The sequence below is a fragment of the Mesoplodon densirostris genome, chromosome 17, assembly GCF_025265405.1.
Source record: "Mesoplodon densirostris isolate mMesDen1 chromosome 17, mMesDen1 primary haplotype, whole genome shotgun sequence".
In the NCBI taxonomy this organism is placed as follows: domain Eukaryota; kingdom Metazoa; phylum Chordata; class Mammalia; order Artiodactyla; family Ziphiidae; genus Mesoplodon; species Mesoplodon densirostris.
In genome coordinates this window covers 2,792,587-2,819,564 of record NC_082677.1, presented here as the reverse complement: position 1 = coordinate 2,819,564, position 26,978 = coordinate 2,792,587, and the positions used below count along the sequence as shown (strand labels likewise).

At 54.8% G+C, this 26,978-nt stretch overlaps 1 protein-coding gene across 1 annotated transcript in view; it reads left to right on the top strand.

Annotated features, from left to right (window-relative positions):
- The window catches only part of SPATA13 (spermatogenesis associated 13), a 119,120-nt gene extending 94,575 nt beyond the window's left edge, over positions 1-24,545 (top strand). The window contains exons 5-13 of the mRNA XM_060080285.1: positions 10,672-10,808; positions 11,866-12,045; positions 12,335-12,520; positions 14,114-14,293; positions 15,947-16,179; positions 19,485-19,614; positions 21,344-21,716; positions 22,150-22,224; positions 24,030-24,545. Coding sequence (XP_059936268.1) covers positions 10,672-10,808; positions 11,866-12,045; positions 12,335-12,520; positions 14,114-14,293; positions 15,947-16,179; positions 19,485-19,614; positions 21,344-21,716; positions 22,150-22,224; positions 24,030-24,208 — 1,673 coding nt within the window. The 3' untranslated portion in view covers positions 24,209-24,545. The remainder of the gene's footprint in view (positions 1-10,671; positions 10,809-11,865; positions 12,046-12,334; positions 12,521-14,113; positions 14,294-15,946; positions 16,180-19,484; positions 19,615-21,343; positions 21,717-22,149; positions 22,225-24,029) is intronic.
- Positions 24,546-26,978: the final 2,433 nt, after the last annotated feature.

Genomic DNA, 26,978 nt, shown 5'->3' with positions numbered 1-26,978 from the left:
AGAGAGAGAGAGAGAGAGAAAGCTCACTTGTCCTGGCCCGGGGTCCTGAGGGCAGTTCTAGGCATGGCCACAGTGAATCAGAGAAGCTGGTTTGGGTTACAGGACAGCCATTGGTATGAAATAGAAAGTAGTAAGAATCAAACGTGGACTATCCGTTATGAGTTACGGACCTGGTTTTTGTTGTGCTAGTTTTTGCTTCTGTTACATGAAATTTCTTTATACAGGAGATCATTGTTGGGGTCCATAACAGTGTTCCTTGCTCATTTGGGGTGTGTGAGGTTTAAGGGTATAAATTGACTTTTGAAAAATACTGTCGACTGTTTGCGAACGTGTTATTGCCCAAGACTCAGTTACTGTATGGTGCTTTATCCCACCTTGCTTGTCAGTGTTTTCGTGAGTGTTGTCAGCTAGACTAATTCCTATTTAAGTGTGAAAGAAACAGGGTTCTCTGAAACTAGGAAGTTATCATTTGGAACCCATGTATTCTTTAAAAGGAGTAAGAAAAAATGCTTCACAGAAAGAATTCTGGCTGACGGCTACACATGGATGCAGTAGGATGCTTTAAAAAAAAAGAAGTCTTGTCGCTGTTCTTGCCTTAAATCAGTAGCTCAGGCTGAAATGAATGGGAATTACAGGTGAGTCTGAGGTCAGCCTTGGGCATTGCAATGCAGCGTGTATTTTGTGCTTCTTCCTTGTGTTGCTTGGCTTTCTGTGCAGGCCGACAGCAGACAGGGGTGTGATTAGGGCTTCTACTTCTGGCCTCTTCACTAACAAAAATTTAGAAAAAGAAAAAGAAGTAGCCCGATACTCCTGCGTTCAGAGCACAGGCCTGCCTGCCAAGTGGCTGTGCTTGTCACTGGAGTGGCCGGTGGTCCCACTGTCCGGCGTGGAGGAGTGCTGGCCGCCCGGCCTCACCCTGGGCGGGGGAGGGGTGTGTGCGCCTGTGTTTATCCCAGGGCAGCCGGGCCTGGTGGAGCCCGCCCCCCGCATTCCTCTGCTCCTGGGGCGGGCACGGGTCCCAGTCCTCATTCCCAGTGTGCGGAGGCCGAGGGAGGCTGGACGCAGCCTCCACACTGAGCAGGATGCTCTCCTGTTGCTGGGATGCGCAGCTGGTCAGGCCTCCTGCGTGGGGTCCGCGCCCCCATCCCCGTGTGCCCTCCGGCTCCCGCACTCCAGCCCTGCCGGCCTTTGATGAGACAGCCTGGCTGTAAAGAGAAAGAAGGAGGCAGCTCGGCCCGAACCTTCTCTTTCCCGCTGGTTCGGTGTGTTCCCGGGACCGCCTTTCGTGTACGCGCTGTACGAAGCGTGTATGTGTGTGTGATGCAAACGCAATGTTTACTCAGCCTTAAGAGACATGCCAGCGTCAAATAAAGCGGAGAGCTTGCTGAATGGGGGGCTCTGTTTTCTTTGAGATCCGTGGTTGGCCAGGGGGCCTACTGGACAGCTCGGCGGCTCCCGGGAGGGATGTCCTGCAGGGACTGGGGGCGGGAGCTGTCCAGTCACTGCGGCCCAGAGAGGTCAGGGCCAGGCAGGTGCACGGCAGGATGGCTTGGGAGCCAGACAGATCTGGGGTTGAATTCCAGCCCCACCTCTGGGGAGCAGTTCCTTAACCTCTTTGAGCCACAATTTCCTCCTGTTTAAACAGGCAGTAATAATTCCAGGAGGCGTACATGGCTTGGATGAGATGATTTATTTAAGCGCTTAGCACAGTGCCTGGTACACACTGTGAGCTCATTCCGGGGATGCGGTGAGACTGGAAGGGTTCCTCCTCAGGATTTGTTCAGCCAGCCTGCAAGGCAGCTGCCAGGAGCTGGGAGGGGCGTGGTGAGCAGCCTCGAGCTGCCAGGGGGCGGCCGAGTGGAGGAGAGGGGCGAGGCTGGGATGGACGGGCAGCTACGGTCAGAGCCAAACCCAAGGAAGAGAGGAGAAAACAGACTGCAAGGGACAAGCCCAGGGTAGAACGCCAGGGCTCGTGGCAGGACACTGAGGAACCCAGAGCCTAAACCCACGTCTGGGTTGGAGGCTGAGGACTGTCCAGCGGCTGCATCCCCAGGAGCACAGAGACCCTGGCGGTGGTGCTTGCCCAGGGCTCCCGGCCCAAACCCCAACCTGCCTGTCTCAGGGCTCGGAGTGCCCCTTCCGCAGGTGACAGAGAGCATATAGGATACACCTCTAGAGCAGGATTTGCCTTTACGTCGAGAAGAAGGAAAAATTTTCACTTTTAGTGGTTTAAAACAAACCTTTTTAAACTCCTTGTAGAAACAGTGCACCTTGGAGGTTTGGTGTAAATTACGTTCTGCTGTGACGTGACTCCCATCACCGCTCGGGCGTCAGAAGGTAGCCGAGGCCCTAAGTTGAGTCCACATGTAAAGTTCTCTGCTGGGAGGGCTATTTCCAGAAGACCCGTGGTCATTATAGAAGGTTACCAGTGAAGGGTAGTGCGTCCATTTCTAGTATCTTTTTGACCTTCTTAATGTCAACATGTTTAAAAGATTCAAAAATACTGTGTATGGAAAGTGGTTTGAAAGTCTAAATTAGGCTAATAGTGACTTTCCTAAAAGCAACATTAAATTCTAGACAGGAAGAATTTCGTGCTTTAATTCGGTGACCTGACACTGGCTAATAAGCATGGTTCTTGTCCCTGAGGAAGTCAGAGCTGGGGCAGGAGCGGGGCAGATGTGAGGGGACACACACACAGCTAAGGAGGATATTGTAGTGAAACGGCTAAAATGTAATGACAGTGTAAATATGGTGAACGTTTTAAAACCGGAGACCGTTACTGCACAGGGGCAGGGAACGTAGGCGGGAGAGTGGAAAACCACGACCCATCACCGGGGAGTGAGAGCCTGGCCGCCCCGAAGGAGAAGGGGGAATTTGATGGGCTCTTTGGGTGGGGACATCGCTCAGGTGGACAGGTCAGTGTGGACCAAAGGATCGCATCCTTTTTGTAGGACGCAGGGAACGCTCACAAAGTGGCTAAAGTGGAGGTGTTGAAGCAACGAGATCAGAATCCACTGTTCTCCAGCTTATGTCGCTGTGTAGACGGGCCACACAGCGCACGTCCCAGGGCGGACCCCTGCACATGGGGTTAAGGAAGTTTAGCTTGAGTGCCTGCGGTTTCCAAATGTAGCCAGGCGTCAGAATCGCTTGGGGAGCTTTGGAAAGAGATTCTCAGCAAACACCCCCTCCTGCCCACCCCCTCCTCCTGGAGGGCCTGGCTCCCTGGTCCAGAATCTGTGTTTTCTGAACGCCCCCCTGTGATGGGACGCCATCCGCCCTAGAGGAGTGGCCCTGGAGTCGGGGGGCGTGTTCTGACATCCAAGGCCTCCTGTGGCCGGGTTCATGCCCTCTGTTGCATCTTGGGGCTCGGGAGCTGCGCCGGGTGCAGGGACCTGGCCGGTGGTCCAGACACGGCTGCAGCAGCTCCCCGTGAAGGCCACCCTGGGCTCTGAGCGCAGACCGCCCACCCGCCCGCCTGGCTTTGCCGTTTCTGCTCTTAGGATGGCACGTGAGAACAGCTTATCTCCAATCTGAGGAAGCCTGAGTGATCAGCAGGTTTCCTAACGTCCGTATTTGTAATGGATTATTCTAAGTACGGGAACTTCCCTGAAGTGACCCTTGTTTTAGTGGGACACCCCTGGAGAAATGTTGTGCCGGTCAAGCGATCAGTGTCCACACCCATGTGGCCTGCACGGCAGGTGCCCGGGTATGACACGCGCCATGTTAGCTCTTACCTTCCCCTGATCTGTCCCCTGCCCTCCCCGACCCCGTGTGACAGGTAAGGGGACAGTTTTCCCCAGCTGCAAAGAGAAAGGAAGGCTCGGGAAAGCTCGGGGCCTTTTCTAACCGGGCCTGGCTGGGGTCCCAGCAAGGCCTTGTGCTTTTGAAATTCCATCCCTTTGATCAAAAGTCCTTAAACGTGCAAAATTAAGCCAAACAGGAGAGATCTGATGTGTGTCCTGAGAAAAATTCCTGCCGGGACACGGGCTGGGGGCCTGTTTGCCGTGAGCGGGACTCAGGATCCTGTAGGAAGGCCTTAACCTCCGGTGCGTGTTATAGGATAAAGTTTTCCGTTGTTGGTGATGTGTGATGTGTCCTGTCCTAAAAACTCACCTTGAGGATCAGTTGTCAGGTTTTGTCCCCTCACAGATGTGCAATCCAGGTTCAGACAGAGGAATGTCACCCTCCCCAAGGAGTGTGGACACTGTTCATTGTTGGCCTTTTTTATAAGACTCCCATTGTCGGACTTCCCTGGTGGCACAGTAGTTAAGAATCTGCCTGCCAATGCAGGGGACACGGTTTCAAGCCCTGGTCCAGGAAGGATCCCACGTGCCACGGAGCAACTAAGCCCCTGCGCCACAACTACTGAGCCTGCGCTCTAGAGCCTGCGAACCACAACTACTGAAGCCCGTGCTCCACAAGAGAAGCCACCACAATGACAAGCCTGTGCACCGTAACGAAGAGTAGCCCCCTGCTCGCCGCAACTAGAGAAAGCTCGTGCGCAGCAACAAAGACCCAATGCAGCCAAAAATAAAATACATAAATAAATTTATAAAAAAATAAGATTCTGCAAGCCTCGCAGCGTGGCCAAAAAAAAAAAAAATCAAATTAAAAAAAAAAAGACTCCCACCGTCTCCACTGTCTGTGGCAGTCCTGACTGTACAATGGCACGTCCTCTGTGGCTGCAGGGTTCCCTCCTGAATGTTTCTGAAGCTGCGTCAGGCCAGGGCTGGAAATGTGGACGGGGTTTCCTCAGATCGGTTCATTCAGGAAGTGAGTAGAGATTTGGGGGAAACGAGAATTCAGGGGCTGAGTCTGAAGGTATGACTGTGTGACGGGACCAGTGGGTGAAGGGGGCGGTGGTCCACCCAGCGCGTCCCCTCGAGACCCGGGACGAACAGGGGATGTCGACCATGATGATTAGACAAGCCACGGGATAAATTTGTGTTACAGAAACGTAGAATGTTTATGCACATTTACTCTGTGGTCCCAGAACTGTCCCTGCAGAGGTGTGTGCTGTCATCAGCACGCAGAGCCTTTAGACCAGAAGGATATTGTCGCCGGGCGTGGTGGCGGCTTTGACAGGCATGGTGGACGAGCAGCAGGTCTGCTCTCAGCATCCTCTGTCTAGGAGTTCAAGGTTTTCATTTCAGTTTGCAACAGACTTTGCTCAACGTTTACAAGATCCTTTTCAAACACGGCTTTTCCACACCTACTTATTCAACAAAAGTAATAGTGTAGCTGGGAAGGATCTGGAGACCCTGGAACCCCACGTGCCATTGGTGAGAGTGTAGAATAGTGCGGCCACCATGGAGAAAGGTGTGGAGGTTCCTCAGAAAAGCTGAAATCGAATTTCCCCATGACCAGCCATCCCACCTCTGGATACACATCCAGAAGAATTTACAGCAGGATCTCGAGGAGGTATTTGCATGGCCACGTTCAAGAGGCAGAAGCCACCCAAATGCACCTGGACAGACAGATGGTGTTAGGTGCAGTGGCATGTTATCCCACCGTAAAAAGGAAGGAAACTGGATACAGGTAACTCCATGGATGAACTTCGAGGACACTGCTAAATGGAATAAACCAGCCACAGAAGGGCAAATACCGTGTGATTCCACTCACATGAAGGATGTAAAGTGTTCAGATCACAGGAACAGAAAGCAGAAAGCTAGTTGCCAAGGAATGGGGGTGGGGGAGAGGAGAAAGAATCAGTCTTTAATGGGGACAGAGTTCCAGTTTCTCAAGGTGAAAAAGTTCTGGAGATGGTTGTACAACAACGTGAATGTACTTAACGCTGTGGAACCTGCATGAATCTATGTCATGCAGAACACCCCTAAATAAAAAGTCACCGCCAAAAAAGAAAAAAGAAAGAATGAAACTTAATCTCCGAGAAAGGCACCGTGTGAACCTTCGTCTGCAGTGGAAGGTTTTACGTGACACACGCTCCTTGGTGAGGAGATGCTGTCGAGCGGGGGCTGCTGGGTGGGGTGGGGGAGGGCAGCCGTGGGGAAGAGGTCTGCCCAGCGGGGTGGGCTCTGGGTGGGAGAGGGGACTGTTTTAACTGGCGGGGCCGGGGTAGATGGCATCCTGCAGAAGAATTTGTGATGATGCAGCAGATCCCTGCTGTGTGGTTTCTTGCACACACGGTGGAACCATGTTTTCCGAAGTTGGCCTTGGGGCAGCATGGGGGTGGCCCGGGGCGGGGTGGAGGCTGGAAACAGGAAGGCCCAGGTGTGTACCCCGCCTCCCCGCAGCCCTCGTGCCCCCAGATGAAGAGGTAAACTTCATCGGCAGTTTGCAGTCCACTTAACTGCGTGCCTTCTGCATGCCAGGCATGACACTGGGTGCTGGGGGTAGAAAAATAGACCCCGTCTCTTCTCTCAAGGGAGTTCCGGCCTCAGAAGGGAAACACACACGTAAAGGCGGCAAGTGTGGGCATGACAGGGAACCGTGCTCCGTGCAGATAGAGCCTCAAAATGTACCACCTAATCCCCCCCGTCCAGACGCTGGAAATATCCAACTCCATAAAATGCCTGTAAATCATGGGACAGAAACACAGGGAGCCATCAGCTTAGAAGGGACTTTAAGACCATGAAAGCAGTTAAGGTCCCGAAGGGAAGAGGATGAGGTCAGTCAGATGAGCTGGGAGTTGGGGGAGGAAACGGCGAGCAGAGGACCGTGAGCGACGCGGAAGTGCTAGGATGTGGGCACCGCGTGATTTCTGACACGGATAGCAAAGGCGCCCTGGGAGGGCCGGGCCCCCGGTGGGCGGGACGCAGACGCCCTGGGCTTGGGGCCCTGCTGCTGCCCCAGCCGTGTGGTGTTGGGGCCTCAGTTACTCATCTGTAAGGTGGGAAAGCTGATGGCACCCGCCCTCAGCCGCGCCTGGCACACTGCAGACGCCCGCTGAGCTGGCCTTGCACTTTGTGTTGCCTTTCAGTTGACAGGGTGCTCTTGTGTATGTCATTTCACTTGAGGTTCCCAGCAAACTAAGAATAACAATTATTGGTGGAGAACTGACAAATGACCCGTTGAGAAGGGTATTACCATCTGCATTTGCAGGTGGAAAAACAGAAAGGGGTGACCAAGGACTCCCACTTAAAAAGAAACCCATCGTGCTGCACGGTTGTTGGAAACCAGTCTGTCTGGCCCCGAAGCCCCGCCCCGCTCTTGCCCGTGTGCTGTGTTTCCATCCGTCTGTCAGGCCTCCAGCAAATATTAACGAAGCACCTGTGTGCCAGGCAGTGGTCCGGGTCCCAGGAGTACAGTGGAGAACAAAGCAGGCAAAAATGACGGGCTTTAGGTAGTTTACCTTTTAGTTGGGGGAGACAGATGACAAGCAAAGTATCTTAGGCGGTGATAAATGCTGTGGGGAAAATAAACTGGGAAAGAAGACTGGGCGGTTTTCCGTGGGATGTCGGGGAAGGCCTTGGGGAAGGGGACAGGCCCTGAGGAGGGGAGCCAGGTGCAGGAAGCGGGCAGCTGTCAGGGTCAGAGCTGACTGTAGGGGGGGGAGATACGGTGTGTGTTTTGGGGGGGTCTTCAAGGACCTGGGCTTTGTCCCCCGTGGGTGGCTTGGGGCAGGGGCCTGAGTGGTCCGATGTCTGGGGGGGTTTAGCACGATCACTCTGGCGCTTTGGTGAGACTCGTGGAGGGGGCGGGGCGGGACGGGGGCGCAGAGGGGCTGCTGCAGTGACCCAGCTCGACGTGGCCAAGGCTTGAGTTGTGCGGAGCCGTGGGGAGCCGTGGGGAGCCGTGGGGAGCGGCAGGTTCTGGACACGCGCTGAGGGGAGGGTCCGGATTTGCAGACGTGTCAGACGAGGGACGTGAGGCGGAAGAGTGACCTCTGAACAGATGGGACGTGTGGACTTGTGCCCATCGTACAGATGGGCACGTGGGGTGGAAGAGGCCCAGAGGCTGGCTCCAGCTTATTTAGCTGGAAAGTTGGTCAAGCTAGGACATTTGCCAGGTGCTTTCGCTCTGATTCCTTCGCTGGTCCCCGGACACACGGCGTCTCTCCCGCCCGGGCCCCCCGCCCTACCCCGCCGAGCAGGCTGACAGCATGGGGACCACCTCGTTTCCGCAGCTCAGGACACGCTGACCCGAGGGACCCAAACGCTCCCGTGAGGCCCCTTGGCCGGAGCTCTTTTCCAGGCGTTCGTGATGCGGTCAGACACCGTCCAGCATGCGAGGTTCACGTCTGTTTCCAGATAACTCTACCCTCTGCCTCCCGTAAAGGTTCAGCCTTTTTTCGACGGAATCCTTTTTTCATTAAACTCCTGTGAACTCTGCGTTTGCACGTTATCACCTGGCTTTTTTCCCCTTTACTGATTTTCGTAGCAATGCCAGACGAGGTGGTAAAGAATTCTCCTGGGAAACGCAGTTCGGAGGGTCTTTAGGGACAGCGTGGTTTCTGACGCCACTGTGGGGGGGCCCAGGTGTTTGACTTTCCTGAGAGGAGCAGTCCCGCTGAGACGGGCGGAGGAGGGGTGCTCGGGGCTCAACGCGGCCTTCGGGGCTCTGGGCCCCGACAGACCAGGCCCGCTGTTAACCACCGTGCTAGTGGGCGCAGTGCTGGGGCAGCTGCCCCGAGGGCCCCGGTTAGAGGAGGGTTGCAGCCTTACCGTTACCTCCCTGGTAGCCTGATGTAAAGGCTCGTGCCTTTACTGCAAGTGCGTTTGGTTCCTCTGGGCTTTCTCCCCACCCCCCAGACGCACCCCAGCAACGGCCAGGTGACCTCATGTCCTCTGCCTGAGAGCGCTGTGACCACAGTGCAGGGCAGGAGTGGCTGCGCGGGGCCTGAGGATGGACACGGGGACACACACACACACACACACCCTGGGAGCTGTGCATCAAGCGAGTGGCAGGGCTGGAGTGAGGGCAGGAGGAGAGCCCTAGGGGCCTGGTGTGCAGAGCTGGGAGCCGGTCCTGGGACGGACAGGTGTCTGCAGGGCACCTGAAACGTGGCTTGCCCAGAGGGGATGGGCTGGGAATGTAAGATGCACATCAGATGTTGAAGACAGTACAAAATAAAGACTAGGAAATATCTCACTTTCAAAAATAAAATGAAACACAAATTAAAAATAAGAAAATATCTAATTTTTAAAAACAGGTTCTTCATTTTAGAAAGTAGACCTGTCCCCCGAGGGTAAAGTTACTAGAAATCCCGACTCTCAGGTCCTTGAAAGAAGCAGGGCGCACAGAGCTGTCCCACTAGCGTCCAGCTCGGCCTTCACTCTCCTGCCCCACCAGCTCCTCCTCGGACTCCCTTTCTGGAAAGTTCTCCCAGTAATTCGGGAGTTTCCGAATCATCGTTGATTTCCCCCTCTTTGTTGCTGCCACATCAGCTGGACGTGCGGGTCCTTGCACTTCGCTTCCGGCGGCCAATTCCATGTTGCGGCGCGGTGGGCCCTCCCGATCCAGGTGACCCGCCTTCCCCGCGGTCTCTTGGGCCCAGCGTCCGCCCCGCCCGCCCCGTGCTGAGGCCAGGTCGCTCTCCTTCAGCACAGCCACGACCGCGCTCGCTGCCATCACCACGGTGGCTCCTTTGAGCGAGTCCCAGCCACGGACCAAGGATGCTGGGAACGTGACACACATCATCCCACCTAATTCTCCAAAAAGAAAGAAACTGCCGTTTACAGTGGAAACGTGGAGCTGGGAGAGTCTGAGTTGCCTGGTTCCGGTCCCCGCCCGGAAGGGGCGGGGCTACGGCTCAGACCCAGCCTCCGTCACACTAACCTGGTCTCTTTTTGCGGTACCAGGGGGCCTCTGTTCAAACCTGCTGCTCCCTTGCTCAGGCCCTGCGAGGGCAGCCCCGGTGCTTGCTCTAACCCTTAGACTTGCCTTCCGGCCCCATCCTTTGTCTGATGTTCTCGTGCCCAAGGCCAGCCACACTGCGTCCTCAGGCAAGAGCCAGGTGCCTGTGCCTGTGCCATGGGGTCTTGTCCTCCTCCCAGGGGACGGTCAATGACAGACGAGCCTTGGGGAGGGGCCTGCTGTCCCAGCAGGAGGTCTGAGTGCCAGGTGGTCCGTCCAAAACGCCACACCCATCCTCATGAGGGCTTTCTCTTATTTTGGTAAAGGTGCCAGCTAACTGCTCATTCTGACACTGAGTTCTGGCCCTTTGCTCTGTGACAACTAGGAAGCATGGTGCGTGGCTTCACTTACGACACCGTCAGCACCTTCTGATTTTAGCAGCACCTGACTGTGCCTTGCAGGGAAACGACGGAAGCAGGACACTTTTTAAAAAAAGGATTGTATCAATTACTTTCCACTTTCGTTTCCTCCTCAAGCTTATTGACACATGAGTTAGAAACATTATCCGTATTTTTTATATCCACTGTGGAGCACAGATTTCCAACTAAATCACACATCATTCACTCAGTATCCTGACTCGCAGAATAACCCTGTGCGTCACCGTTGGCAGTAGTCTCTGAAATGTCCCCTTTCTCACTGACAGGGACACTCAACCCCGGCTCTCCTTAGCCTCAACTGCTACCTTTGGATTAATAGATCAGTTAGACATTTTCTAATGGTCTCTTATTCTGGGTTAGATACAAATGATTACTTTCCCCTGAGGGCACGTTCTCAGAGGTCATAGGTTTTGTGGTTATATTTTTGACATTAGCTGTGTCCTTTAAACTGCACTCTCTCTCTCTCTCTCTCTCTCAGTTTCTTCTGATGGCGGTGCGGAGTCATCTGCCCTAGCGGATGACAATGGCAGCGAGGAGGACTACAGCTATGAAGACCTCTGTCGGGCCAATCCCCGGTACCTGCACCCGGGCGGGGAGCAGCTGGCCATCAACGAGGTACTGGGCTTAATTCCACACGGCAGCAGCCAGTGCAGGAGGCCTGGTTTTCAGGGCCCGGAACCCACTCGTACTTTGCTCTCTGATTATTTCTTAGTGAACATATGCTAAAACCTAGAATTCTGGTTAGAAAACCAGTATGGTTTTCTTGCATTTTCAAGGTTGATTTATGTGATTAAGTGTTGCAGGTAACTAACTAAAGACACCCCTCCCGGTCAGAGCAGCCATCCTTACGCTTGGAGAGGGCTTCTCAGTTCAGGATATGCCCTCCCTACATTTGTTCTAGTACATCTAGGAGGTGAACGTTACTTACTGTCCACCTTTTAGCAAACACTCTTGAGACTAAGGCTGAACGACTTGCTAGCAGATGGCACAGCTGAAGTTAACCACGTGTTTCTCACCACGGATCGGGGCTTCTCCCCGCCCCTTTGCATCTTTAGGCCTTTCTACAGAAGTCTTTCCGGAAGGCGCCTCTAGCCTTTGGAGCTCATGAACAGAGCGCGTGGAGTGTAACTCCTCAGTGGCAACATCACCAGTTGTTGCTATAGGATCCACGGTGTCCCCATGACATGCCGGGAGCTGAGTGGTTGCACGGTCCTCCGCCCCTACAGCCGGCTTGCGGATGAGCTTAAATTACCTGCTGAATATCCAGAGGTCATGCTGTGTTCTCTTTAATTGCAGTAAACGACACAGTGAGATGCAGAGTCTGCTTAGATTGTGAGGAAAGAACGGAGAGCAGGTTCTGGGTGACGCCGTGAGGGGCTTGCAGGAAAGGGTGTGCTGACCTTTGACCGCTCGGCTCCAGGATGTCTAGTTTGGCTGCTCAGAAGCCCTTTCCAGGGCGAAGCGTCCAGATAGTCACACTTGCTGGATGACTGATGCCCAGATGAGTGGACCTGGGGGTTCCTTTAAGAGCACAGGAGGGTGCCCGCCTAGGAATTCTCCCCATCCCTGTCGTGTGACGTCACACGCTGAGCGCCGTCGGCGTGAACGCTCGGGGGCCGGGCGAGCTCAAGGTCCCCGCGCTCCGCGCTGAGCGCCCGCCTCTCCGTTCCAGCTGATCAGCGATGGCAGCGTGGTCTGCGCCGAGGCCCTGTGGGACCACGTGACCATGGACGAGCAGGAGCTGGGCTTCAAGGCCGGGGACGTCATCCAGGTCCTCGAAGCCTCCCACAAGGACTGGTGGTGGGGCCGCAGCGCGGACAGGGAGGCCTGGTTCCCCGCCAGCTTCGTCCGAGTGAGTGCCTTCCTGCCTCTGGGGGCTCAGGGGCAAGAGCCACTGTCCCCTCGTCATCCTCTGAACCAGACCTCCTAGAGGCTGGGGTGTGGGAAGGGAGAATTCCCACCGGGGTCGGCGGGCCGGCTCGTGCCGCCGCTGCGTTTGCGATGCTCAGCTCGGCCCGTGCGGGCCCGGCGCGCGCCCCTCCCCCCCGCTCCCCGCTCCCCTCCTCACCGTCCCCGGGGAGTGGAAACCGGGGGCGGGCCGGGTGCCGCCCCGCTGACCTGTGCCCTGCCTGTGACCGCAGCTGCGGGTCAACCAGGAGGAGCTGGCGGAGGGCCCCAGCGGCGCCCCGGGCCAGGAGCCGGCGGAGGACGCGGGCCGGGGCCGCCACAGGCACCCCGAGAGCAAGCAGCAGATGCGGACCAACGTCATCCAGGAGATCATGGACACCGAGCGGGTGTACATCAAGCACCTCCGGGACATCTGCGAGGTGAGCTTGGGGGCCTCGGGGCGCCGTGTGACGTGCCGTGTGGCCCCTCCGCGCCCAGCCAGACCCTCTGTGCACACGTGTTCCTGGAGCCCCATCGCCGCCCCCACCGATGGTCCCTGTACAGGCCAGTGGCTCACCAGGTGCTGGTCCACCCTGGGCAGCGTGAGCGGCCGGCTGTCTTCAGGGTGAGATGCAGCGGCCTCCTTGGGGGACTTAGCTGCCACGGGTGTTCAGAGGGAGTGACATTCAGGGGAGGCGGCACCTATAGGGGAGACCCAGCTGACTTTACGAAGAACCGAAGGTTTGTCACCGTCCACCAACCACTGCCTCTCACCTCTGGCGCACAGCGAGACCCCGAGTCATACAGATGCAGGCGTCTGGCGACGTCCCGGGTTCTGTCCCCCAGGGTCTGGGATCCCGCTCAGCACCCAGGTCTCTCCCCGGTGGTATTTTTCGATTCTGTGGATTCTGTAGAGTGTTTCTCTAGACCGTTGTGGGACCCCTGGGACCCGCTGGGTCACTCCGGCGTCCTGGCCGTGAATGCTGATGCCTGCGCCTTCCATTCAGCTGCGAGGGTCCAGCAGGACCCCCCCGCCCCGCTGTGTGGTTGGACTGACCCGCAGATGAGGACCGCCCGGCGTTGGGTGTATTTGTGGCAGCCGTCTTGTTCCGTGTGAACCTGCGGTTGAGGGAGTTCCTCTGAAGTGGCATTTTAGGGAAACAGTCACTGCTGATAACTGCTGAGCACGACCGTGCCCTTCACCGGCGTAACTCGACCCCATGACACTCACGGGCAGGTCCCACGCACCCGCATTACGGATGAGGAAGCCCAGGCACTGAGGAGTGAGCAGCGAGGTTGGGACGTAAACCAGACCCACTGGCCTACAGCCTGTTAAAATTCATCCCCAATAGTCAGTGGTCTGTGTTTTACCGTATAGTCAGTTCAGTCTGTGTAATTACACGGTGCCCATCTGGGGATGGTTGTTACACGTTTTTATGGCCTTTCCTTCCTACCTCCGTATCCTACCCAAGCCGCATACAACCAGGGCATTGGGCGTAGAGAATTAGTGGTGCTCTGATTAGTGCAGGCCTCAGATTAGATATCTACGGATCTGTGTTGTTTCCTGTAGAAACTGGGTGATGGTGGAACCCTCGGCTAAGCCGTTCTTGGCTCTGGGCCGTGACAGTGAGCGTTGCTCACTGAGCGGCTCATCCAGCGATGGCATCTGTATTGGACAGGCCTTCTCGGCTGGGAAATGGACTTAGGAATGAGAGAATGGTTATCTTAAGAGTTTAGAGGGCCTCCCTGGTGGCGCAAGTGGTTGAGAGTCCGCCTGCCGATGCAGGGGACACGGGTTCGTGCCCCGGTCCGGGAAGATCCCACATGCCGCGGAGCGGCTGGGCCCGTGAGCCATGGCTGCTGAGCCTGCGCGTCCGGAGCCTGTGCTCCGCAACGGGGGAGGCCACGACAGTGAGAGGCCCGCGTACCGCCAAAAAAAAAAAAAAAAAAAAAAAAGAGTTTAGAAAAAGTGTGATAGTACCAAATTTTGAGCTCTAATATTTGAAACCAAGCATTGCTTTCCTGTTTTGTAGGGCTACATTCGACAGTGTCGCAAGCACACGGCGATGTTCACGGTCGCACAGCTCGCCACCATTTTTGGAAACATTGAAGATATTTACAAATTCCAAAGAAAGTTCCTGAAAGACCTTGAGAAACAGTACAATAAAGAGGAACCTCACCTGAGTGAAATAGGGTCCTGCTTTCTTCAACACGTACGTCACCCTCCACTTCTTACTGATAGCGTCCGGCTAACTCATTTTGAAATGTTTCTCCCTGAAGCACAGGGGTCCTCTTTGTTTTGTTCCACTTTGTTTAATTTCTTTGTTTGCTAGATTAATTTCCTGCAGGATGGAGGTGTCACTTGTAAATTAAGGGGACTGCTGTGTATGGTTGATCTTTACCTGAGTGCCCCAAGTTCATTATTTCAAAATCTTTTCAATTTTATGCAGTTTCGACTTAGGGGTTGTATTTGGGGGTAGTTTCTAGTAATATCTACCAGGTGTCTGTTATATGTTTATTGCTGTGTTCAGGGCTGTATGTCAGCTCCTGTACTGCTGTGTCGCAGGTATGATTATTTTCCCCGTGTTCCAGATGCAGAAGCTAGGTTTCACCCAGAGAGTAAGTGACGCAGGGTCACACATTAGTAATTGGCAGAAGTGGATTCAGGCCAAAGGCGTGCGGCTCTGGGACCCAAGCCTGTACCTGCCTCAGAACAGCCTCCTGATGCTGGCCTGAGCTCGCGAACTGGTGACTGACTGTCACTTTTTAATACAACAGATTTCAGAGGAAGAAGATTCCGTCCCCAGCCAGAAGGGTCAGGGCGCAGTACCAGTAATGCCAACACCAACGACCGGGCTAGTGTAGCACTCCTCTGGGCCCAGCAGCGTTCCGGTGGCTGTGGAACAGGGGCCGATCCTCGGGTGGACTGTCTTTAAACGGCTGGAGACGCTGTTGCTGGTGGTCGTCTCCAGCTGGAGGGGTGGGCCCGTGAGGGCTCTGGGCCTGTTTGGGACTTCGTAGGAGAACTTTCTGGCCAGGGCAGGAGGTTCACGGGAACAAGTTGTAGGAGAGAAGCTTCCAGGTCAGCCAAGGTGAGGCTGAAGAGTGGCACGCGGATCTTGCCGTGGAGGACAGAAGAGCCTAGCTTGGGGACAGAGGTGTCACTGCTTCGGGGGAGACAGGGAGGTGGGCCTGGGCGAGGGTAACAGCAGCAGGGACGCAGAAAGAGGGCTTTGGCTGGAGAGGTGGTGAGCCAGAGGACAGCCGGGTATAAACTGGGTAGGACCCAGGCCGAAGACACTGCAGCTGCGGGCAGGTGGACGTGTGTGAAGGAGGCGGCCTTGGGGCTGAGGAGCCTCGGGGGGCTGGGCGGGGCCCCCTCGGAGTCCCAGGGGGCGGGGCAGCCTGGGGGAGGGGGTGGAGGTGGCCCCTACGCGGATGGCAGGTGGCAGGGTGGGAAGGAGACCTGTGACCAGGAGATGGGGCCTTGCGTCCTCCTGCTCACGTGGAGAAGCCCACCTGCCCGGGAGAGGAGAAGGGACAGGCGGCAGCCAGGCGCAGGGACAGCACCGCCCTCTTCTCCTGGATCAGGCAACACAGGGGGTGACACAGAGGTCGCCGCTCCCAGGCGCGGCCCGTGCGCCCGAGACGCCCTTTCGGGGTCTGTGGAAGGGGCCTGGCGTGGGCCGGGGCCCTGCGTCCTCGGCAGCCTCTCCCTCCGCCCCCAGGGTCTGGATGGGGCCCCTTCCCACGGGCCCCCCTGTCCAGGAACCTCCCCGGGGGTGGGGGGGGGGCGCTGGGTGTCGTCCGTCCTCGTCAGGGTCCAGAGCCGCCCTGTCCTGACGGAGCCGTGCCTCCCTTCCCAGCAAGAGGGCTTCGCCATCTACTCCGAGTACTGCAACAACCACCCGGGCGCCTGCGCCGAGCTGGCGGGCCTGATGAAGCAGGGCCGCTACCGACACTTCTTCGAGGCCTGCCGCCTGCTGCAGCAGATGATCGACATCGCCATTGACGGCTTCCTGCTGACGCCCGTGCAGAAGATCTGCAAGTACCCGCTGCAGCTGGCCGAGCTGCTCAAGTACACCACTCAGGAGCACAGGTGAGGCGCCCAAGAGGACGCAGGGTCACGTGAGCCTTCCGCAGGGGACGCGGGGGCGGGCGCAGGGGAGGGGCTCCCCCTGGACGCCTGCACGCGGGGGCGGGGGGGGCGGTGCGCAGTGGCGGGGGCGGTAACGGTGCGGGGGCGGGGGGGCTGCGGTGCCCTCCTGATGCTCTCTGTCAGCTGTCGGGAAGACGTTTCCAGGTCGTTTAGAAAGTTTAAGGTTGTTAACTACTGAAATGGGGTCATTGAAGAGCCTCCCGAATATCCATTTCTAGAGATACTAGAAAATAAGAATTAATTCTTAAACTGTGTCTCGAGCAGGTGGGGGATTTTTATTGTGTTGTCTGTCATTATAATTGACATGTGTTTTATAAATACTCTTTTGTAGCTACTCAGTAGAGAATAAAAACAATTAAAAAAAATAGACTGGTGTGAATACAGTTTCAGAAATATTTTCTTTCCTCTTATTTATCCTTAAGATATTTCAGGCCAGCTCACCCTCAGAGCAGTACAGTCAGCCCTCGGTATCCATGGAGATTGGCTTCAGGACCCCTGGACACTAAAATCTGAGGATGGTCAAGTCCCTTATAGAAAATGGCTCAGTATTTACATATAACCCATGTGCAGCTTCCCAGATAGTTTAACTCATCTCTAGATTACTTCTGATACCTAATACGATGTAAATAGTTGACAATACAATGTAAATGCTGTGTAAATAGTTGCTGGCCTATGGCAAATTCAAGTTTTGCTCTTTGGAACTTTCTGGAATCTTTTTCCCAAATATTTTCAGTCTGCGGTTGGTTGAATCATGGATGCAGAACCCCTAGGGATGGAGGGCTGGCTGTGTTGTTATATGCTGGAACAAAAAGTTCCTTCGCCGAGGGGTGAGGACACAGAAATATTTGAACTCTGAAAGAGTAGGGAGTCTCAAGGGCGTGGCGTAGTGTGTGGGCTCCACTTGGGGACACATCCTCCTGAGGTCCTGTTGGGCCCTGAGCCCTTTCTGGTCCAGCTCAGGGCTGGCTCTGTCTCCGAATCCCGTCCACCCTGTTCCCTCTGGTTCTGAGCATAGGGCTTCTCGTCACGGTTACCTGAATGCTCCATCTCCCTCTGGGGCTTACTTTGTGAATTCTTCTGAGGGACCCCAAAATATTGACCTCTGCTTACCGAGTAGCAGCTCCTCACTTCCCCGCATGCACAGAACAACGTCTGACCGTGCTGTGACTGACTGTACGTGAGCTGTCACCCGTTATGTGTTGGAGCAGGCCTGCACCCTCTCTGAGATGTGGGGAAGGGTCTCCACCACTGGGCCCCTTTCGCCGGCAGCCATGGGGTCCTTGCTGTGTTCTCAGCAGCCCACAACTGGCAGGCCGGTGGGGACACAGCCGTCGTCCAGCAAGGTTTTAGGACAAAGCTTATTGTTTTCGATGAGAACCAGACCTCATCCGTGACATCCGTGTCACGGCACAAAGCATTCACTCCTCCTGCAGCCCTCGGAAGGACGGTCTTGAAGGCGTCTAGTGGGAAAAGGGAGCGGAGAGAAATTGTGCCCAGAGGAAATCTCCTGCAGCAAACCACACGGCTCTGGGTTTTAACATCTAACTGTTGCCCTGAGAGCAGTGGGATTCTCCACGGCAGCGCCTGCTCTAGAGGGTGCCGGGGACAGGTCATTCTACTGTCCTCTGCGCCTGGACTCCTGCGGAGAGACGGGGCTGGGAAAGGGGTCTTTTCGCAATTAGATGAGAAGGTCGAAAGAGAGAGCTGGGTCGCTAAACAACATACCCAGATGATGATGTTAGTTTCAAGAATTAAGGTGAAAGGAATAAGAGAAAGGAGTTGATTGAAATAAATAAAAGGAAAGAGCTATGTATGTTTTTCTTTTTCTGATGGAAAAATCAGAAAACTTTGACAGAAAGGAAATAGCAAAGTCAAGCGTGTCACAAATTTGAAGACATTTTTTAAAAAAGAATAAAAAGTCATCTTGATGAGGAACCTGAGGAAATAAATAAGCAAATTAAGAAGCAGAACATCTGGAAAGACAGGGAAGCTATGCCAGGAGTGTGCTCATCACCCGTCAACACTTCATTTTTCTCTTTTAAGGGCATTTTTCACTATGAGGCATTTGCATACTCTGGCTGTTTCAAAAAAAATCATTTGGAAAGAAATGACAAAAAGCCCATTTCCTTGTCTGAAGTAAAACAAAACAAAATATTTTTAAAAACCATTACACTCTGCCTCTTTCCTGGAATTGTACAGAAAAACTTGTGGAAAAAAAGTACAATTATTTTGCACATTTTCTTCATTGCTGGAGCCCTTTCTGAGGGGGTGTTTGCTCCCCGTATTTTGGCAGCCCCTGTGTGTCACTTTGTTCTTCTTTTCTGCTCCACTTCTGTCTGAAGACAGTGGGGTCTGGTCTGTCCGGGAATGGGGTAGGGGGGATGCCCAGGGACCTCCCAGGAGTACAGAGGTGCGGTGTCTGGTACATAGACAGCAGAGTCTGCTCTCAAGGCTTTTTTTTTCTGGCTGTGCAGGAGGACTGCAATCCAGTCCTGGAAGACACAGGAAAGTGTGTGTGGGGGGGGAAAGACTTAGCTCGTTAGCTGGGCGGCCGGTTTACATGTCCCTGAATTATTAATGTGAAGCGAGACTTGAATGTAAACCTTTCCGGCCCCAGACACACTCTCTGGCAGCCTGTGTGCAGATCGGAGCTTCAGTTTTCCTGGTGCCTCCAGGGTTAGAGGAGCTGCTGGGGGAGACATGTGAGTCTGATTTGACTGTGGCTGGTAGAAAGCACCAGAAGTAAAGGTGCGTGGATGAGGGAAACGGCGTGTCCGCAGTGACGTAACTCACTCGTGTCCTCCCCTCCTGTCCTGACTCAGAGCCAATCACCGCTCTTGAGAATGGGTGGGGATCATTAAAGAACTTTCTATGGCAGAACCAGCTCTGTGAGGATCAGAGCAATTAACAGAGGCCTGTCTTTTCTTTATTCATGAAAATAGTCCGTCGTCACTGTGACTAAAACTTATTTCTCGTGGCCTTTGTTTCGTTTCACTGTGGCTTCTGGGAAACGAACGGCAACATTCTTATTCCACAGAATTCTGGGTGGCGTTCGGTCGGCTCCCTTAACCTCTGCGAACTGTAGCCCATTCACGAAGGAACAAGGGAAGGGGAACAATGGCCATTGTTTAAAGGCCATCTTGTCTAGACTGTCGGTGTACAGTCACGGATGGAATGTGTTACTTCGTGGGTCCTCATTTGCAAGGTGCCCATCACGTGGTTCAAATTAACCCCTCCCTTTGCAGCGATTACAGCAACATAAAGGCAGCGTACGAGGCCATGAAGAACGTCGCCTGTTTGATCAACGAGCGAAAACGCAAGCTGGAAAGCATAGACAAGATAGCACGGTGGCAGGTGTCCATCGTGGGCTGGGAGGTACGTGGGAGCCCACCCCCTACCTGCGGCCCATCGTGGGCTGCGGGGCACCTGGGAACCCTCCCCGCTCAGCGCCCAGCTCGACCCACACACCCCCGACCTGTGGTCTTCTGAGGCGACGGCCCACTTTGTGTCCCGTGATTGGTGCCCTGTGCTCTTGGCTTTACTGGCATGACATTTTGATGCACATTGTTAAAGCTACCAGTCAAACGCTTTACCTTCCACCTCCACCAGGGAGTCCTCTGAAGAGTGTCCGTAACCAATTTATTGCGTACACCCTGTCTCTCCTGCTTGATCGTGGGCTCCCTGAGAGCAGCTGGAGAACGCTTACGGTGCAGGTTATGTCACGGCGGGGGTGTGACTCCCGTATGATCTGGGCGAGACTGATAGTCCATCTGTGTGATGGGGAGGGAAACGTTACCTGTCTCGTAGGGCTGTTGTGAGGATCGCCTAAGACGGTGCCATGCAGCACTTGATACACAGCCTGTGGTGACGGCCCAGTGCACACGCGCACACGTACACACACACGCTTTTATTTATTAAAACAGCAGTGACAGTAGCTAGCGCTTGTACTGTGTTCACACATGCCTGGCGCTGGTCCGAGTCATTTAAATATATGAACTCATTTAACCCTCTCGATAGTCCTGTGAAGTAGGAACTATTATTACCCCATTTAACAGATGGGGAAACTGAAGCACAGAAAGGTGAGGGAGCAGAATGGGACCCACGGACCACTGCCCCTGAGGCCATCACAGAGGACAGTAAGCCCACGTTGTTCAGATGGTTTTCAGACACAGGAAGAGTCATCCTGCATCAGATTAATTGGTCAGAGCTCACTCTCCCCAAGGATTGTGAACGTTTGGATGGAGAAGTTAGGTTTTTAACTAAAGCAGTTGACAGCAGTGAGCACTGGAGAGACTCTTCTTTCAAGGCCCTCATGGACTCTGGGAGTCCAGACGGGACCTTGGGGTCCGTGGGTCTAAGTCTCCTGTGAGCCAGGAATCCAGGGCACAGAATCGCTGGAGGCAAGTAAACAGAAAAGCTATTTTGGAGTCGAGATCTTTTGCCTCCAAAAACTATTGTGTATAACTGGGACTACAGGAGGGTAAAGTCTTAAAATCAAAGGCCAGTGTCGTACCAACTACCGCGAAGGGTCATGGGATTAGACCCGGCCTAAATATTACAGAAGTGTGTGTTTCCTCCTGTTCTTGGACTCTGACATTTAGGGGATAATTTCTTGTCAGAAGTTTACCAATTTCTTGCTGGCTGTTTGCCATCTGGCCTCTTGTTTCCAAGACCCTGAGCTCGTTACACCGGGGAGCTGCATAGAAGCCCCCCTGAGTCTGCAGCACTGAGCCCCTAGCCACAGGGGGTCTCCTTGTTCTCGGGGGTCGGTCCAGGCCAGCTGCCATTTCGGATCCTGATTGGATCCCACCCATCCAGAATTTTTCACCAGATCTTTCTGATAAGGGAGACCCCTCAGGTAACATAGGGGCTCAATCACATTTTCGCATGGAATAGGGAAAAGAGAAGAGTTTTCCTGCCCAAGGAGGCTGACGGCCGAGGTCTGACTGGCCTTTGAGGCCCTGCCCTGCGCGTGGGCCTCGTGTAACTGGCCCGCCTGTGGGGATTCGTGCCAGGGCCTCCCCCTGCCAGCTCCCCCCGATGCCCAGTACCCTGAGACCTCGCGTCGGGGGACCTCAGGACATGTGTCCACCCTTCCCTCCAGGGCCAGGACATCCTCGAGCGCAGCTCGGAGCTGATCCACTCCGGGGAGCTGACCAGGGTCACCCGGCAGGGCAAGAGCCAGCAGCGGACGTTCTTCCTGTTTGACCACCAGCTGGTGGCCTGCAAGAAGGACCTGCTGCGGAGGGACGTGCTCTACTACCGCGGCCGCACGGACATGGACGCCGTGGAGCTCGTGGACCTGGAGGACGGCCGCGACGGTGCCCGCACCCTCGGCGTCAGAAACGCCTTCAAGCTGGTCAGCAGGACGGATGACGAGGCGCACCTGTTCTGTGCCAAGAAGCCTGAGGACAAGGCGCGGTGGCTGCAGGCCTTCAGGGACGAGCGCAGGCGGGTGCAGGAGGACCGGGCGATGGGTGAGCCCTGGGGTCTCGGCCCTTCCCCTGCCTCTCCCGGTTCACCCTCCACGGGGAAAAGACCAGGGAACCACAGGTCCTGATATTCCTAAACCTGCTTACGAGACCGACAGGGACAGGTGTGCCGTGGGTCCTATTGTTGGACCCATTTCACAGATGAGAAAACTGAGGCTGAAGGCACCCGCCCACTCTTAGAAGGCGGGTTGTCACTCTTCACCTGTCCCGGTAGGGAGAATGTTGACGTGGCCGTCCTGGTGATAATCCTCCTCCTTCTCCACTCTCTTCAACCCCTCATACTTACTTCCTGAAGGATTAAGGCTCTTTGCTTCGGGTTATGGAGCAGACCTCAGGGTTAATGTGGGTTCGGTGCAGGTTTTATTCTGAAATGTTTTCACTTGTTTTGAATACATATCACGTTTGTTTCTGAATCCAGGAATGGAAATTTCAGAAAATCAGAAGAAGCTCGCCATGTTAAATGCTCAAAAGGCAGGACACGGAAAGTCAAAAGGTAAGTTTTGGAGAAGGTTTTTCCCCTCCTTCGTGTGTGTGTGTCAGTACTGGAATTAAGATGGGGAGAAATGCCCAAAGCTGTTAGGTATGACTGACTCTTAAGTGAAGGAGAGAAGTGTGGGTAAAACAAGATGTTAGTTCAGAGCAGCGGACGCTTTAAAAACCAAATCTGCATTTGGTTCTGAACGTGCTTTAGTAGGTGCTTACGTTTGAAGAGGAGTCTGTACAAGGAGTTTGACTTGGGGCCGAGGAGGTTCTAGACCCCCCTGCCCTGCCCTCTGAGCCTCCCCCTGCGGAGGGAGGGATTATCCGTCCACAGGCCAGCCAGCCCAGGAGTCTGCGGCATGTGAGGAGGAAATCTCCAACCCCAGACTACTTGTCAGTTGAAGGCATGTCCTAGTTCAGATGAGAAAAAAAGATGTAAAAGTTTACTGTGTCAAGCAAGGAGCGAAAGCAAAAGATCCTCTGGCTTCTTTGGAGCCTGGATTCTCTACCCTGCAGGCACATTCCGTGGCAATGACCTGGGCAGGTTTTACAAAATACCGAGGCCCGGGACACGGACCCCAGAGTCCACACATGAATAGTATAAATATTCTAGCCCAACAGAAATGAAACAATAAGGATTCTTATTCCAAAACTACGTGTTGTGTTTCTGCAAACTTTATTCACGTGAAATTTATCCCATTCGGTATTTTCCTACCCGAAAATGCAAAAACGAGGACCAGTTGAGCCCAGGACTGATGCGCCGAGAAGAATTTATTACCAGAACAGCATTTAGCAAAGCCCTGCTTCCTCTGCTCAAATGAGGAATTCCCTGCCTCCGCCCCCCGCCCCCGCCACACACACTAAGTTAACGGATATCTTCAAGGCAGAAAATCTCATTTTAAGTATTTCTTGCATCTCCACTTTGGATGGCAGGTGACTGGTAAATGTCAGTTTGTTAGGATTCACTAGTTCCCGTCCATATCTTCCAAGGATCACTGGCTCAGCGGCCAGGCAGCTAGTTCAAAGGAGCGCTCATGTTTCTGGGGGTCGCCTGTCCTGCACTTTCCATGAGTTCTCCCATGGCATCCTCTCTGCCGCCCTGGAAGAGGAGGAGAGCCTTGCGGCAGGTCAGGGGCGGGGAGGGATTGTGGACGGAGGCCTCTCTTCTTCCCAAACTCCCATCCTCTCCTCTTTTCACGCTGACTTTCACAGTTAGCGTGTGGTCTTGTAGCTAATTTAACACAACTTTCTGACCACCAGTGCACAGGTTTTATGTGCCAGCTCCACAGAAACAGTTTCGGTTCATTCGATGAGGTATCAGGGGCACTGCTCTAAGCACGTAACTTATATTCACTCATTTAATTCTCATAAAAACCCAGTGGGCACCGTTACCCCGTCTCAGACATTGGAAAACTGAGGCTCAGAGGAACCGAATAATTGCATCCCGTAAGTGGCGAGCAGTGTGAGCTCCAGGCTCTCATAGAAAGCACTTCACTGCTTCTCATCCACACAGACGTCCAGTTCCAGTCCTGCCCGTGAAATTTACACAGTGGCCCTGGGTTTCTGTTTCCTTCCCGGTCACTTGGCTGTCACGGTACCGTCCTGGGAGGGTTGTAAGTGAGGATTCAGTGCGGTAGTCTGTGTCCCGATCGGCACACAGGGTCTGAGTGTGTAAGTGTCAGGATGGCCGTTCGGGGCCCCTTTGGGGGAGGGGACTGGAGGGTCGGCCTGGGGCGTGGGGACCGGCGCTTGCTTTTCCCTTCGGGCCGCCGCCGGCGCTGAGTCCGTGGCCCTCTGCCCTCCCCACCCCTGCATCAGGCTACGGCGGAGGATGCCCCTCGGCCCCCCCGCTCCAGAGCCTGCGGCCGGTCCACCAGCGCCACGTCACCGTGCCCGCTAGCCTGCCGCAGCAGCAGGTGTTCGCCCTGGCGGAGCCCAAGAGGAAGCCGTCGCTGTTCTGGCACACCTTCAACAAGCTCACCCCCTTCAGGAAGTGACGCAGGGGCCGGGGAGAGGGGCCCCCGTGCCCCTCCTGGGCCCTGTCCAAGGAGTCTGCTCCGCACGTAGCACACGGATCCGGTGCTGAAAACCTCTCCTGGGGACGCAGTGAGGAGGACCTGGCCTCGCCTGCCGTCGCAGAGGCCCAGCTGCCTTCTCGGGAGGGAGGGAGGGGGGTCATGACGCACAGCTCCAGTGTCCCCTGGACCGCTCCCCGCCGTGAGCCCACCGAGGCGGCCGGCGCCGGGGAACCGGGGTGGGCTCTGGAGATGCTGGGCGGGGAGCCGGGGGCATCGCCGAGGACGAGCTGCAGTCCAGGCCCCGGGCGGGGCTCCCCGAGGAGGGTGGGCAGGGCCACTTTGCCTTCGGTCTTGGAGGGGAGGGGAGTGCCGGGGTCACGGGGTGGCGGGCGGTGACCGCAGCCCCGTCGGGGCCCTGGGTCCCCTGGCGTCTTCCTCATGCATGCAGTCGCCAAATGGTGGGCCGGACTCTCCCGCAGGCTCCTGCACACGTGGTTCAGGGCCCGCAGTGCACAGAGACGCACACGCTCCAAAGACGCCGTTGCTTTCAGGGCGCAGGGGGTCCGCTGCTGGCTTTGTACGCTTGTCCCCGCCCGTGTGCCGCTCCCCGAGCAGAAACCTGAGAAACTTCACGCACGTGCACTTCCAGTAGGAAAGCCGATTTCCTTTCGTTTGAGGACGAAGTGAACGTGCAGACCTCCCAGTTGAAACGTGTCCTTAAAAGAGCGTCCGCGTGCCTGTCCCTCCCGCTGCCTCTGTCCTCGCCGGTCAAGGGACAGTGACACGTACCTTCTTCCACTGAAAACCACGAGGCTCAAGGGTCCTGCTTCCTCCACGTTTGAAGCCGACTTGGCCCCATACCCCCGAGCAGAAGTGCCAGCCGTACCATGATTAGCATGTCGACAGCTTTCTGAAGATCGGTTCCGTATGGAAGAGGCCTCACGAAATAGATCCAGACTCGGAGCAGCCTGCTCTAGCGAGGGCCACGCGGCTGACGCCGGTCGGTAGCAAGCTCCTTGCCTTTTCTCGATGGTAAATTTTGATGAAAATGGCTTTTAAACGTGCCGGGAGGAAACAGGCTCTGCCAGAGAGACACCTTTCCATTGACCTCATGCACCGGGCGGGGGTCCTGTTACATGTCTTGTGGTTTTCTACTCGGGAATCTCTTTTTGGTGTTGAAACCTCGAAAGTTCTCTTTTCTCTCCAGTCCCTGCTTGAAAATAAACACACCTGTAGGGTCCTAACAGGGGACACCTGAGACTCCAGGTGTGGCCCCCCCCTCCTCCTCACACCCAGAGCTGTTCCCGGGGGGCGGGGGGACCCAGGCGGCGCTGCCTCTGCGGACCTCGGGGCCCAGGTCCCAGCACAGAAGCCGCTTCTGTGAGGAAGCTTCTCGGGAGGTGCCGTGGGTCCACGTGCTCGTGTGTGTGTGCGTGTGTGTGTATGTGTGTTTCCTTTCTGAATAGACTTCTCAATTTTCGTTGCATTTATATAACTGACCTTTTTACTAACAAGATATAATGGTAAATTTTGAAGACTATGCTTAATATGCTTTTCGTGGGCCGCCTCAGCAAACATTGTCGGGCCTCTGTGCTAAACAGAGTTGTTTGTATATACGGCAGTTGTGAACAGTTGGGTTGCTTTTTTTTTTTTTTAAATAGAATTACTTTGAGGAAGTGAGGAGAATCAGTTGCTCATGTTATATTTCCAGTGAGGACTCACCTCCAGTGCAGAAGCACGCAGAGGGCCCCCACCTCCCCCCACCTCCCCCCATCTCCCCCGTTGTCCAGAGCACAGGGACAAAGGGCTGGACGTGCTGTCGGCAGCCCTGGTCTGTCTCTCGGCTGAGCCCCGACTCCTGGCTCCACCCTCCTCCCCTCAAGCTTCCCAACAGAGGAGCAGGAAGCGTGGACACCAGGGCACGTGGTGACAGCCCCTTGGTCAGATGTCCATCCTAGGTGGCTCCTGCTTGGATTTCCAGGTGATTTGAAAACTGCTGAAATACGTTTAAAAGGATGGAACGTTCTTTGTCCTCTTTAAATCTGTGTGTCTAGCTTGGGTTTAAAGCAAAAGCCTGCATTCCCTACAGAATAGATGACTTGGTGTTCTGTTTTTACATTTGCCGAACTTCCTTCTTGATTTCTCACATGTTCCACTTGGAGAGAAAAAGAGAAAAAAACGAAGAGCCCCTTGTACAGGTTGTGTGTGAATTTCACTGGGAATCTCACTTTCTGTCTTTTTCTCTTTTTAACACTACACTGCGTGATATCGGTGGACCACGCCCCCGCCCCCCCCCAAAAAAAAGATGGCATAGCATTTTGATGAATTTCACTTACTCTATCATGTTTCAGAGTTCGCCAACTCTGTTGAAAGACCTTTGAAATGGCCTCAGGTCCAAAGCAGCCTTCTCGGTTTTTGATGATGCCTAACGTGTATAACAACCTTGCAGTAGATTGTAAGCAATCATACAACAGGATACCTGTGAAGTCCTGGAGAAATGGCATTCTTTGTCTTTGGCCTGCAAACTGGAAGAAGATGGCAGGGATTTGCCAGGGCTTTCCTGGGACACCTTCTGTGTCTCTTGCTCTCGGTACATCTGATCTCTTCCCACCCCCCTGCCGTAGACCTGATTTTGTAGTTGAAAACATTTCACCCCCATCTCCACACTCCTCCTGCATATCGTCGTGCCTTTTTATTCGTAATACAAGGACTGAGCTCCATGCCTGTGCAGAAAATCCCCTCAATTCTA